Source organism: Paramacrobiotus metropolitanus, unplaced genomic scaffold (assembly GCF_019649055.1).
Source record: "Paramacrobiotus metropolitanus isolate TYO unplaced genomic scaffold, Prichtersi_v1.0 Parri_scaffold0000039, whole genome shotgun sequence".
Classification (NCBI taxonomy): Eukaryota; Metazoa; Tardigrada; class Eutardigrada; order Parachela; family Macrobiotidae; genus Paramacrobiotus; species Paramacrobiotus metropolitanus.
Genome location: NW_026570259.1, coordinates 654973 through 667379, shown reverse-complemented (window position 1 = coordinate 667379; position 12407 = coordinate 654973). Strand labels below are relative to the sequence as shown.

Here is a 12407-nt window from a genome sequence, read left to right as displayed (position 1 = left end):
ACGCAGAGTCTATATAAGTTTTGGTTGTCACTAATATCGGTAGCAGTCGCTAACTTGACTTCTAGAGACTGTTTTCTAATTACGATTTCCTTGCGTTGTGAACTGTGTTGTGAATTGGATTAAAGAGGCAGCAATACTTGTTCCTACGGAAGTGCATAGTCGTTCACGGATTATCGCTTAGTATACAGGTTTGCTCGTGACGCAATCGTCCTAGCTCTTGCCGATCCACACAGGACTTACGACCGGAAGTTGTAGTTGGAGTGTTCCTGCTTAGGGATTCCTGAGTCCTCGTGTTCCTGATTCGTTCGACCTATTTCCACCGTAGTTATTCTGTTACAGTTTGAGATAGAGTTGCCTACCGATTGAGCATTACAGGCGTGGAAGAGTAAAGATTGTTCATGGAACCCTAATCGGTGTGAACGCTTATACACGACAGCATGCTACAATTTCCCTTGCCGAATTGATTTTATTTTACAAAACCACTACTCGTAGAATGCCGAAATTCCCGTTTGAAACATGAGTTATTGCTGCTCGGTCCGCATGCTAAACTTTCTCTTGCCGAATTGACTTTATTTTAAAAAGCCATCAGAATGCCGAAATTTCCGTCTGAAACAATGAGTAAGTGCGTCCACTTGCTAAAATGTTTTTAATTTGGCATGTATTTTGCATTTGGTGATCACGCGTGCTGACTGAGCAATCGGTTTTCGAGGCAATTATTATAAATACTGATTTTCGTTATTATCAGTATTATTATTCATTATTATTATAGTTTGTTTATTTCTAATAGTAGATATATTATTCCTTATTAATTCTAAGTATTACTTTTTTGTTTTCAATACTGAGTACAGAGCTTTGTTTTGTATTAAAGGAAAAACATTTCTGCTAAAAGAATTAGTTAATAAAATTATCGATAGAACTATTATCTAGTTTACGCCTTTACGGAATCATATAAGCAACAACGGTATAACGAAAGTCCAGCCTGATGGCGCGAGTGAATGTCCGCATAATGAAATTTATGACATGTGCTGAAATGACTTCATGGAGAAATGGAAGAGCGCCGAAACACCACTCTTCGATTAATCAGTAGAGTGCCAGCGCTTGCAATTTTTTGTTATTTTATTTTGATGGCTATTGCATATAAAACCACACATCAAATAACCTAAGCATTTTTGTGCAAAACTCTGTTTCCGGCTTTGCTTTGGTCTAATAGTGCTAGCAAAAAGCGGTGCACTTCCCTAGTAGTTTATACGTAATCCGTTGCCGTACAGTTATTTGCGCTATACTGGTTCCCTTTCCTCTTTCCGCCAAAGAAATCATACTGCATTATCGCTCTGCCAATTACGAAATTTCGACAAACAGGAGTATTAAATTTTACTGATTACTGATGTACCGCAGTTTTTATGTCCCAGTTTGCCACGCTGTGTCAGCAGTTTCCGTTCGAAAATATACGCATTTCCGCCAATCCACATTATCCACTAATAAATACTTTCTGATGAGCCAATCAGCGAAATTCGTTTTGGCCATGTTTCGTAATTCTAAGGAAAAGAAGATCGAAAAACTAAAGTTGTAGGGACAAACTACAGGATTTTAGCCGTTTTTTAAGCTATCGAACGAAATTCTGCGCCGGACAGTGTTGGAGGAAAAGGGAGAAAAAGAAACGGCGGAGTTAGGATTGTAATAATAAAATAAAATAATAACATACATATGTATCTGCTGAAGTAAGTATATGTTGATCCGCTGCGTACGTGAACTATGGATGTTCCCTAATGACATCGCAAGGCAACCTATTCCTTTTTCTAAGTGCGAATAATAAAATGATTGCGATATTGCGCATAAAATATCAGTTTTCTTTGTGGACAATAAGATGAGCAGACTGAATGAGCCATTCATTGTTTATTGTTTATTGTACGACAGGCAGGTAACCCATCATCCAAAAACGGATCAATCTGAAACCAGCATTCAATACGCCCAGCTGAAATTGGTGAAACACTTTTAATGGTCAGGGTCGAATAACACGAACATGTTCCGTTTTCAGATAAAATCCCATTAGTTTTGCCACTGTAGGTACAAAGTGGTCCAAGTCTTTAAAACCCTTAAAACCTTTAAAACTCTTAAACTCTTAGTTTTGTAACCACTGCCCAGTGTTTCAGCGTCAATTTCAAGTACGTTAAGTGGATGTGTCTTTGAGTTTTGTAACCACTGCCCAGTGTTTCAGCGTCAATTTCAAGTACGTTAAGTGGATGTGTCTTTGGGGCATGGAGGATGCCCTTCTCATGGGACCAGATGAACCGTTTGCTATAATCTCTCAGTGTTCCTTTAAATAATTCGAACTGTGTGTAACAGCGGAACTCCGCTGCTTGACCTTTGCGTGCGGTGACATTTTGCATTGCAGGAACAAAAACATCCTTCGGCTGATAAAGAGGGCTCATCCGAATTCGTGTTGTGATAGATGAAACGTTGTTAGGGGTCCTTTCCGTGCATGTGTATTTACCGGCGAAGAACTAAACAGCTTCTGCTATATGTAATGTTGACATCAGCCGGTTCGGTTGCGAGGCGAACTCCAGTTTCACTGTGTTCCATTTCAAATAATATATGGTTAGTCGAGTTGAACAGCGGGTTATTACAATCTGTTAAGACAGACTCCGCGAACACCTCAGCAATGACTTTAATGGTAGTTTGGTGGTTAGCGCGTTGTATTGATGACATATGTAACCGACGCAGCGCATCCATTAAGTACACACTTCCAAAACAACCCCCCTTTCATAAGGAAAAGGGAGGGAGGGTGGGAAGAAATTCCCAAACACAATTCGAGCAGCCACAGAACTAACTTTCAGACACGGCACTCAGCTACATCAATCGCACAACTACATACACAAACTTTCCATGATACTATCCATAACATACAGTGCTACAACTGACCACTGCCCAAGCGCCCCAACAGCACCCAACCCCATCTCTCCAATCCGCCTTTCATCCTTCTCCGCTGTCTTAACCGGAATTAGCTCCGCTAATTTTATTTATTGAGCCGCATTTAAATGAGCATAAGATTTCCCAAGACAGAATGATGCCGTATTGGATATTTGCCGGTATTATTTCTTTCACTGCGCTCTGGATACATGATACATGATAGCGTAACCGCGGAGCCGATTTCTGGACGCATAATTGCAGGTCTTGCAGCCTGAATAGGTAGCTCAAACGAAGGTGAAAGTCCCAGATTGACTACTCCATTCTTACTACTCTCTTGTACAATATCAGGCACTCGAAAATCGCCTGATGCTGCTAGCACTGAATCGCAGAACAGCCCGGTTTTGAAAGCGGAGGAGCAGCATTCGCATTTATCGAATTCCCATGGCAGTACATCGCAGTCGGATAGTGATGAGGATGATATCAAAATTAAGCAGGAAATACCTGAGGATATTAATGTTAAGGTGGAAGATCAGGAGATGGAAATGGTGAATGGTCGGAATGCTGCGGGTTGCAATGGGGATGTGGAATACGAAATAAAAAACGCACCTAAGGACGAAGAGGATATCTATACTCGAAGTATGTGAGATTGTGAATTGTATAGGACGCCGTATGATCTTCGCTGGCATATTATGGAATACCATTGATTGTGATTCTGAGAAAGACGTGTGAAATTTGAAACTGCTCAAAAGATGCCAGTTTAAAAGAAATGTGACAAGTGCTTATTAGTACGACACTGTGCATTACATTCGTTTTATTTTCCTCCTGTACACAGCGTCATTACAGTTGTATGTTCTTATTGGTTTTATTTTCTTATTCGTTTTGCGTTTTTTTTTTATATTGGATAACTCGATGAATGTAAACACTAAATAAGTATTAGGGATTTGTAAAATTATGTTGCTAAATTTGAATAGTGTAGTGTTCTTTATCCGTGTTATGTTTTTAAGTTCTCAGCTGCTGCTTCGTGTTTTCGTGTTGTTGTAACGCTTTTATGCAGGCAACGTAATAAAATCTGGATAAAAATTGAACAGTTAAAAAATACATGGATTAGTTTAAGTGCTACTGATCGCTACTCGATCACGGCTTTCGCCAACTGCGTAGATAGATCAGTACGTAATATGCACTAATTTACCGACGTAGCAGTGTAAGCGCAATAGCGTGATCGCCCCTTCTCCGGGGCTCTCCCGACCGACACCAATCTTTCGCTGCTCGTTCCCCACAGTGGCCCACACACAGAAAAGTCCTAATCTCGTCCGGACATATTCATCCCAGAAGTCCCGTCCGTGTCCCTTGCAGGTCATCGTCAACAAGAACGAGTGCCACGCGACTAAGCGACACATGAGACCATCTTCGGTTGGCCAAGTCTACGTGCATTCCCGGCTTCTGCAGCACCATTTATGACAGCGCCGCACCCACAAAAACACTATATAGTACAATATACTCGTATATACTGACAAACATCCACACAGTGCAGCACACTAGCATCATAACGGAAACTACCGTCCGGTATCGCCCATAATGGCGTTACTGCGTGGCATTCTTAGGATAAACCAATAGCTCCGTCGTCTGAACTATCCATTCATGTATGCCCCGGTGCGGCCGGAACAAGCACTCCAGAAGTCCCCCATCGGCCAACGTGACCGGCTGAAAGTAGGGTGTAACGCGAGACAGCTGGCCAGGGCTATTGGTTGAGCATGGGCGGTTGAATTCAGCATCACGCGGTGCGTAATAAGTGCGGGCCATGGCGGGAATCAAGGGCCCGTACGGTGCCTCCCAGGGGCCATGGACGATGCGGTCCTTATGGCGCCAGATCAAGTGGTTGAATATATCAGTAAAGATGCTGTCCGGAAGGGGCAGGCGGATAGAACAGGGCACCGTGACGCGCTCTCCCTCGATGGCGGTCAAGATCCGATAAGGAACATCGGGCGCTGCGAAAACTTCTGTGCTGCGCGTGATCAGCGGCAACAGCATGAAACGCTGCAGGACGCGGGAGCGGGGCGTGTAGGCGGGGCCCCGCGGGGCGTCAACACAATGCACGGAACCCCCGGAGCGCATACTGACATTGAGGACCACGAAAATGAGGGTATAATTGACGTGGCTAAAATTGTAGCTCTGTCCCGTGGTGTCCCCCATCGGCGCCGGAATCGGCCGTCCAGCTTCGAAGACGGTCCGCCCTTGGTGCAGCCAGGACACATCACGCAAATTACTGCCAACTGGCACGCTGCAGTTGAACTCTGCGTGCTCCCCCAAACGCGGCCGGTACACCACGCTGTCTGTCACGTCTTGACTCGGGGCTAGTCCCGTCAGTATGATCCGGTCGTCTTGGCGGTTATCCAGCATGGCCTCTTTCAGCATGTCGTTCACTACCACGTGAGCCAGGTTAGTACCTACCTGCTAGGGATGTATCGGTATGGCGGGTATGCATAGTACAATAATAGTAATAATATTGAAGCTCGGTATTCTTGCTGGCCGCTAATCTGCCAGTACGCCCTGGGTCTGTAGCCTCATAGCACTTCCATTTGTTCTAGCTACCCGGGTAGAACTTTTATCATAGCCTACAGTACGTATGTAATCAGTAATGTAAGTGCTAAAGGTACTCACAATCACGGTTTGCCTTCGGCTGCTGAGGTGTTGACGGACATCCCGCACAAAAGTGCAGCTGCAACAGCATTAAAAACATGCTTGTTGGCCACAGGCTTCGCAAGCTGGTCCGTATGCACGCGCACATCGCAGCTCACTTGTAACCTGTACAGTATCTGTATAATGTCTAAGTAAAATAGCAGGTATACGGTATACCTGTTAAAGTTTATATATATATATATAGAATATATATATCAAATATATACAGATAGATAAATAGGTAGCAGGCATTAGTTATATGAACACTATCTGTGCCCGGGGCTAACTTCTTCTCAACGTCAGAATCTTCGCAACGCAGCGGTGGTTGCAGGCTGATCAAAATTTTCTGTCATATCATACCTCAGGTCCAGTGGTCATTTGAAATTGTGTTACCATGGACGCCGCTGACCTACATGGGCTGATTCTTAATTTCTTACTGTTAAATGCGCATTGACCTGGCGTGTGGTACAGTACTGTGTTTTTTCGATAGCTGTCGCACCGTACTGTGCAAAGGTGCTGTGTCACAGCACCTTTGCACTACACCATTTATCACTGTTACAGGATGGCCGGATGGCGGAGCGGGTACTATTTGAGTTCAGCTACATAATTTATTTTTTGCTGTACATCTAGTACGTACTGTACATTCGATGAGCTACTGTGACAAATGCTGAAGCAGAATCTAAAAAGTTGTTATCAATGTTTTGAAATGTAGTTGTTTTCCGCAACAAAATGGTCCCGACTCCCGAATGTTGGAATATAGTCATAAGCCAAAGATTCGTGCTGAGCTTGTTATATACGAGTACTATATATATGTATACTAATTAAATGAAATAATTTTGTGTACGATAACAAAGAGATTAAAACTGCGTTGTTGTTGTTGTGTTGTTGTTGTTGCATAACATACAACGTAGTCCTTTAAAGGGCCATTGCTCCAACAAATATATAAATAGAATCGTCAAGGTAACAGGTAAGGTAACAGGTAACGGTAAGGTAAACTGCGTTATGCAGTTCACATAGAGCAAGTCTCGCGTTTAATTACAGCTCCTAAGCAACCGCAGCTGCAGTTTTTCTCTCTTTTCTTGCTAGTACATGTACTCTTAACCTTGTTATATGAATACTAAATCATCTCTTGCAGACCTCTCTCTTGCAGACCTTCGGACTAACATCTCTTGCAGATCTTCGGACTCTCTTGATTGTAACGCGTGATCTCCGCTTCTACTCAATCGATTTTTCTGCTTTAAATTGCACAAGAATCCTCCCAGTGCGGGGAGTGTTCTTAGGCTCTTGACCTTTCGCCTTTGCGATCGCGGTAGGCCCAGTGGTCACTTAAAAGCTTGTTACCATGGATGCCATAGGGCTAAGATGGGCAGCTCTGTTGCCACAGGCATGATAAATTTGAACAAGAAAAAGTTTTGGCTTCGCCTCTGCGTTTCTTGTGCTCCCCTGGCTGAGGAACACTTAACAAATCACTTCGCCCACTGATAAGCCACTACCGTAGCTTTTCAGATTCAGTAGAATTTAGTAGAAAAAGCAGAAGCTTAGCAGCTGTGCCATGAATCAAAAAACTTTAGGGGCAAAAGGTCAATACTCCACGATTCTCACTGCAGGCAACCATTCTGAATAAGTAGCTGTCTGGCTTTGCCATTCTGACTTTGCAACACAATCCAACACATGAAGATACGACGTAATTTTAAATAGTCGTAAGCCAATATTCATCCATGCTCATCTTGTTATATGAATACTAAACATCTCTAGCAGGTCTTCGGCCTCTCCTGTTAGACCGCGGTAATCTCAACTTCTACTCATCCGATTTTCCTGCTTCAAAATGTTCTAAGAACCTCTCGGTCTGGCGGGTGATCTAAAACTAATCGTTCTTTGCTAAATTTAGAACCTCAAGCCCAGGGGTCACTCAAAAGCTTGTTACCATGGATGCCATAAGCCTAACATGGGCTGGTCTGTGTCAAGGGCATTAAATTAGAACCAAGAACAGCTTTGGCATCGCCTCTGCGTTTCTCGTGTTTCCATAGGCTGCAGACTGAACGAATCACTTGGGACATTTCGTTGGCTACAGTTGCCTATTAAAATTTGGACAGTTTAGCAAAATAAGCGAAAAAATAGGAGCCAAGCCACAAACCAAACAAACTCAAAGGTCAGCAATCCACGAACTGGGCATTACGAGTAGTAGATATTGAACTGACCCAACCTAACCCAAAGAAGTGCAAACTGCTTAAACATTACCGATAATGACAGTAAGCGTCCGCGGGACCGCAGGCTGGCTGAGGGCTAAGCTGAACGACAAGAAAAGGAAAATGTTCGTCTGAAACAACCGCAAGTTGACCGCAGACTGCAGATTATTCTCGTGTCATATGTTAAATCTGATAAACTGAACAAAATCTGTTGTCTTATACAAAAAGCAACTGTTTTCAAACAAAATAATAACTGCTGCTGCTTCCTCGAATACGCTGTAGCCAATGAATTTTAAACTAATTTTTTCACCCAGTCGTAAGCCAATATTCATCCGTGCTCAGCTTGTTATATGAATACTAAACATCTTTTGCAGGTGTTTGGCCTCTTCTTTTAGACCGCGGTATTCTCAGCTTCTACTCATCCAATTTGCGTACTTTAAAATGTTTTGAAAACCTCTCAGTCTGGCGGGTGATCCAAGACCAGTCTTGTTTTGCTATCATCAAATTATCAATGCCAGTGGTCACTAAAAAGCTTGTTACCATGGATGCCATAAGGCTAACATGGCTGGCCAGTTACCACATTATATACTGCATTAAAACAACAAGAAAAGCTTCGGCTTCGCCTCTGCGTTTCTTCTGTTCACGGACTGAGTGAACAGATATTTTCGGCCACTGCACTGGCAAAAGCAGCTTAATAGTTTGGCAATTTCAGAATACGGTAGACTGAGCAGAGACCTAGCAGGCGAATCAAAATCAAAACAGAAGGGGCAAAAGGTAAACTATCCAGGGTGCTCGCCGCGGGCAACCATCCGGAACACTTGTCCGGCTTTGCCATTCTGACTTTGCGGGAAAGCGTAATATTTTAAAAATAGTCGTAAGCCAATATTCATCCGTGCTCAGCTTGTTATCTACATCCGTAACCTCTTATACATGCTAAGCAGACGACCACGATGATCGGGCGAACTGATGGTTCGATTTTGACGCGGTAAAGTGCGCCGGAATCGTCGCAACGTTGCGAGTGACATAGGGACATTGCGAATATTGTGCGCCTCAAGAGGGCAAGACAGCCCCCAAAAAACGCCTTGTTGCTATGGGCCTCCATAGACATACATGAGCTAACGCAGAGCGACAAAGACAAATCGCGCCTTTCGTTCTCGCTTCGCTAACAATTCATGCAACAATTGTAAATGCGCAACAAAATAACATTATGAGCCTGACGTTTCAAAATACCTAATCATCTTAGGTTCTGTTTACTAAGCTTTCTTAGATGTCTTCGGATTCCTTTATTTCTTAGGTTTCTTAGGTTTCTTAGGTTTGTTAGGTTTCTTAGATTTCTTAGGTTTCTTAGGTTTCTTAGGTTTCTTAGGTTTTTTGGGTTTCTTAGGTTTCTTGGATTTCTTAGGTTTCTGGGATTTCTTAGGTTTCTTAGGTTTCTTTGGTTTCTTAAGCTTCTTAGGTTTGTTAGGTTCCTTATGAGGATTCTTAGAGTTTCTTATGTTTCTTAGCTTTCCTCAGATTTATTATATTTTCAGTTTTCTTGAGCGGCCGGAATTAAGCTAGGGCGAAAGTTCGAAACTAGTATGCGGCACGAAAGTCATGTACGGATGTAGATCCCGTAAACTGGTTATATGAATACTGTACATCTCTTGCAGGTTTTCTGCCTCTCCTCTTTGTTCTCAATGATCTCAGCTCCCACTCATCCAATTTTCTCGCTTTAAAATGTTCTGGGAACCGCTCGGTCTGGCGGGTGATCTAAGACTAATGGTTGTTTGGTGTATGCAGAACCTCAAGCGCAGTGGTCACTCCAAAGCTTGTTACCATGGAGGCCATAGGGCTAACATGGGCTAGTCTGTTACCACGGTCACATTACACTGTACTTACTCAATTAGCTCAAACATGAAACAGCTTTGGCTGCGCCTCTACGTTCCGTGGGCTGACTGAACGACACTTCGTTGGCTACAGTTGCTATTACAGTTTCGCGAGTTTAGCAGAATGAACAGAAAAACAGCAGCCGAGCCACAGAACGACACAAACTCTATTAACAAAGGTCAGCAATCTAAACCGAACATTAGTAGAGACTGGACTGATAATAGACTCAGTTTGCTAAAGTAATAACCGAGTAAACCGACAATGACAGCAAGCGTCCACAGGTTGACTAATCACTAAGCCAAACGACAAGACAAGGAAAAATTCAGCTGATACAACCGCAAGTTGACCGCAAAGCATTCCCTGTCATTTGTTAAATCCGATAAACTAAACAAAATCTGTTTTCTTATACAAAAACCAACTGTTTTCAAACAAAAAAATAACTGTTACTGCTTTCTCGAATACGCTGCAACGTATGAATTTTAAACTAATTTATTGGCCCAGTCGTAAGCCAATATTCATCCGTGCTCATCTTGTTATATGAATACTAAACATCTCTTGCAGACCTTCGGCCTCTCCTGATTGTAACGCGTGATCTCCGCTTCTACTCAATCGATTTTTCTGCTTCAAATTGCACAAGAATCCTCCCAGTGCGGGGAGTGTTCTTAGACTCTTGACCTTTCGCCATCGCGGTCGCGGTAGGCCCAGCGGTCACTGGAAAGCCTGTTACCATGGATGCCATAGGGCTAACATGGGCAGCTATGTTGCCACGGGCATGATAAATTTGAGCAAAAATTTATGGCTTCGCCTCTGCGTTTCTTGTGCTCCCCTGGGTGAGTGAACACTTAACAAATCACTTCGCCCAATGATAAGCCACTACAGTAGCTTCTCAGATTCAGTAGAATTCAATAGAATAAGCAGGAACTTAGCAGCTTAGCCATGAACCAAAAAAAACTTTAGGGCCAAAAGGTCAATACTCCACGATTCTCACCGCAGGCAACCATCCTGAATAAGTAGCTGTCTGGCTTTGCCATTCGACTTTACAACACAATCCAACACATGCTTGTTTTTCACCACGGGCAAATCAGTGTTTAACAACAAACAGCTTTGGCTTCGCCTCTGCGTTTTTTGTGGACCACATACCGAGTGAACGAATGATTCAGTTAGTTTTAAAATAAAACGAAAACTAGCAGCCGAGGCACAAACGAAAGAAACTTTAATGGCGAAAAGTCAACATTTGAAGAACCTCGCATCAGATATTGGCCTAAACGACCTCAACTCATAAGAAAAAGTGCAAACTATTAACGTAATATGTAATGCCAGTACATAAACGTCCACTTGTTGACTGGTCAGCAATCTAAATGCAGAAACAGGAAAAATTTGAGCTGATACAAACGCAAGTTGACCGCATAGCATTCCCTGTCACCAGTTAAATTTAATAAACCGAAGGCGATCTGTTCTCTTATACTTGAATTAAAATTAACTTGTTTCAACCAAGTTCATAACTGCTATGAAATAACTACTGCTTCCTCGAATTCACGCATAACTGCCAACTATGAAAACATAACTACTGTCTCCTCGAACACACTGCAACTTTTCAGTTTTAAACTAGTCTATTTGCCCAGTCGTAAGCCAAGATTCATCCGTGCTCAGCTTGTTATCTACATCCGTAACCACGTATACACGATTGATAATGTAGCCAATGTTTGGGCGAACGGCTAAACCGATTTCGACGCGGCCAAGTGCGTTAAATTCGTCTCAACGGCGCGAATGTTCTTACGCTATTGCGCCATCGATACGCCCCAAAAGAAAAGGAGTAGCCCCAAAAACAAATTGTTGCCATGGGCCCCATAGACATACATGGTAAATGCATTGTCTGTTCGCGGACCGTTCGGAAAAACCGAGACAGACCGCGGCCTTCGGCATCGGCACGTTACAAAGTATTGAAAATTTTAAAAACATGTGCAAAAATTAATCGCAGTCAATCCCACCAGCGTGATCGGTATACCCCGTATTCTTTCATATACGATATTTCTTAGATATCTTAGGTTTCTTAGGCTTCTAAGGTTTCTTAGGTATTCTTTGGTTTTTCAGGTTTCTTAGGTTTCTTAGGTTTCTTAGATTTCTTGGGTTTCTTAGTTTTCTTAGGTTTCTTAGGCTTTCTTATGGTTTCTCAAGTTTTCTTAGATTTTTTCTTTCTTAAATTTCTTAGCGGCTGGGACCAATGCGATCAACCGTTGCAAAGTGTGCATTTCGTAACAAACTTGCGCCGCAAAAGTTTGTGTACGGATGTAGATCCCGTAAACTGGTTATCTACATCCGTAACCACGTATACACGATTGATAATGTAGCCAATGTTTGAGCGAACGGCTGAACCGATTTCGACGCGGCCAAGTGCGTTAAATTCGTCTCAACGGCGCGAATGTTCTTACGCTATTGCGCCATCGATACGCCCCAAAAGGGAAGTTGTAGCCCCAAAAAACAAATTGTTACCATGGGCCCCCATAGACATACATGGTAAATGCATTGTCTGTTCGCGGACCGTTCGGAAAAACCGAGACAGACCGCGGCCTTCGGCATCGGCACGTTACAAAGTATTGAAAATTTTAAAAACATGTGCAAAAATTAATCGCAGTCAATCCCACCAGCGTGATCGGTATACCCCGTATTCTTTCATATACGATACTTCTTAGGTTTCTTAGGTTTCTTAGGTATTCTCAGGTTTCTTAGGTATTCTTAGGTATTCTTAGGTTTCTCAGGTTTCTTAGGTTT

General features: G+C 42.9%; 1 protein-coding gene across 3 annotated transcripts; it reads right to left on the bottom strand.

Annotated features, from left to right (window-relative positions):
* Positions 1-3923: 3923 nt before the first annotated feature.
* On the bottom strand, positions 3924-6032 carry LOC129590074 (uncharacterized). Of its 3 annotated transcripts, none has more exons than XM_055485056.1 (3): positions 5944-6032; positions 5566-5709; positions 3924-5327 (listed from the first exon to the last, which is right to left on the bottom strand). In XM_055485056.1, the coding sequence occupies exons 2-3, from the start codon at positions 5690-5692 to the stop codon at positions 4489-4491; spliced, it is 966 nt and encodes a 321-aa protein (XP_055341031.1). In that variant the 5' UTR covers positions 5693-5709; positions 5944-6032; the 3' UTR covers positions 3924-4488. The 3 variants fall into 3 exon arrangements, with proteins under 3 accessions (XP_055341031.1, XP_055341032.1, XP_055341034.1); XM_055485057.1 differs by having other exon boundaries at positions 5566-5623; positions 5944-5986; XM_055485059.1 differs by lacking the exon at positions 5944-6032 and adding an exon at positions 5761-5912 and having other exon boundaries at positions 5566-5623.
* Between the last annotated feature and the right edge of the window lie 6375 nt (positions 6033-12407).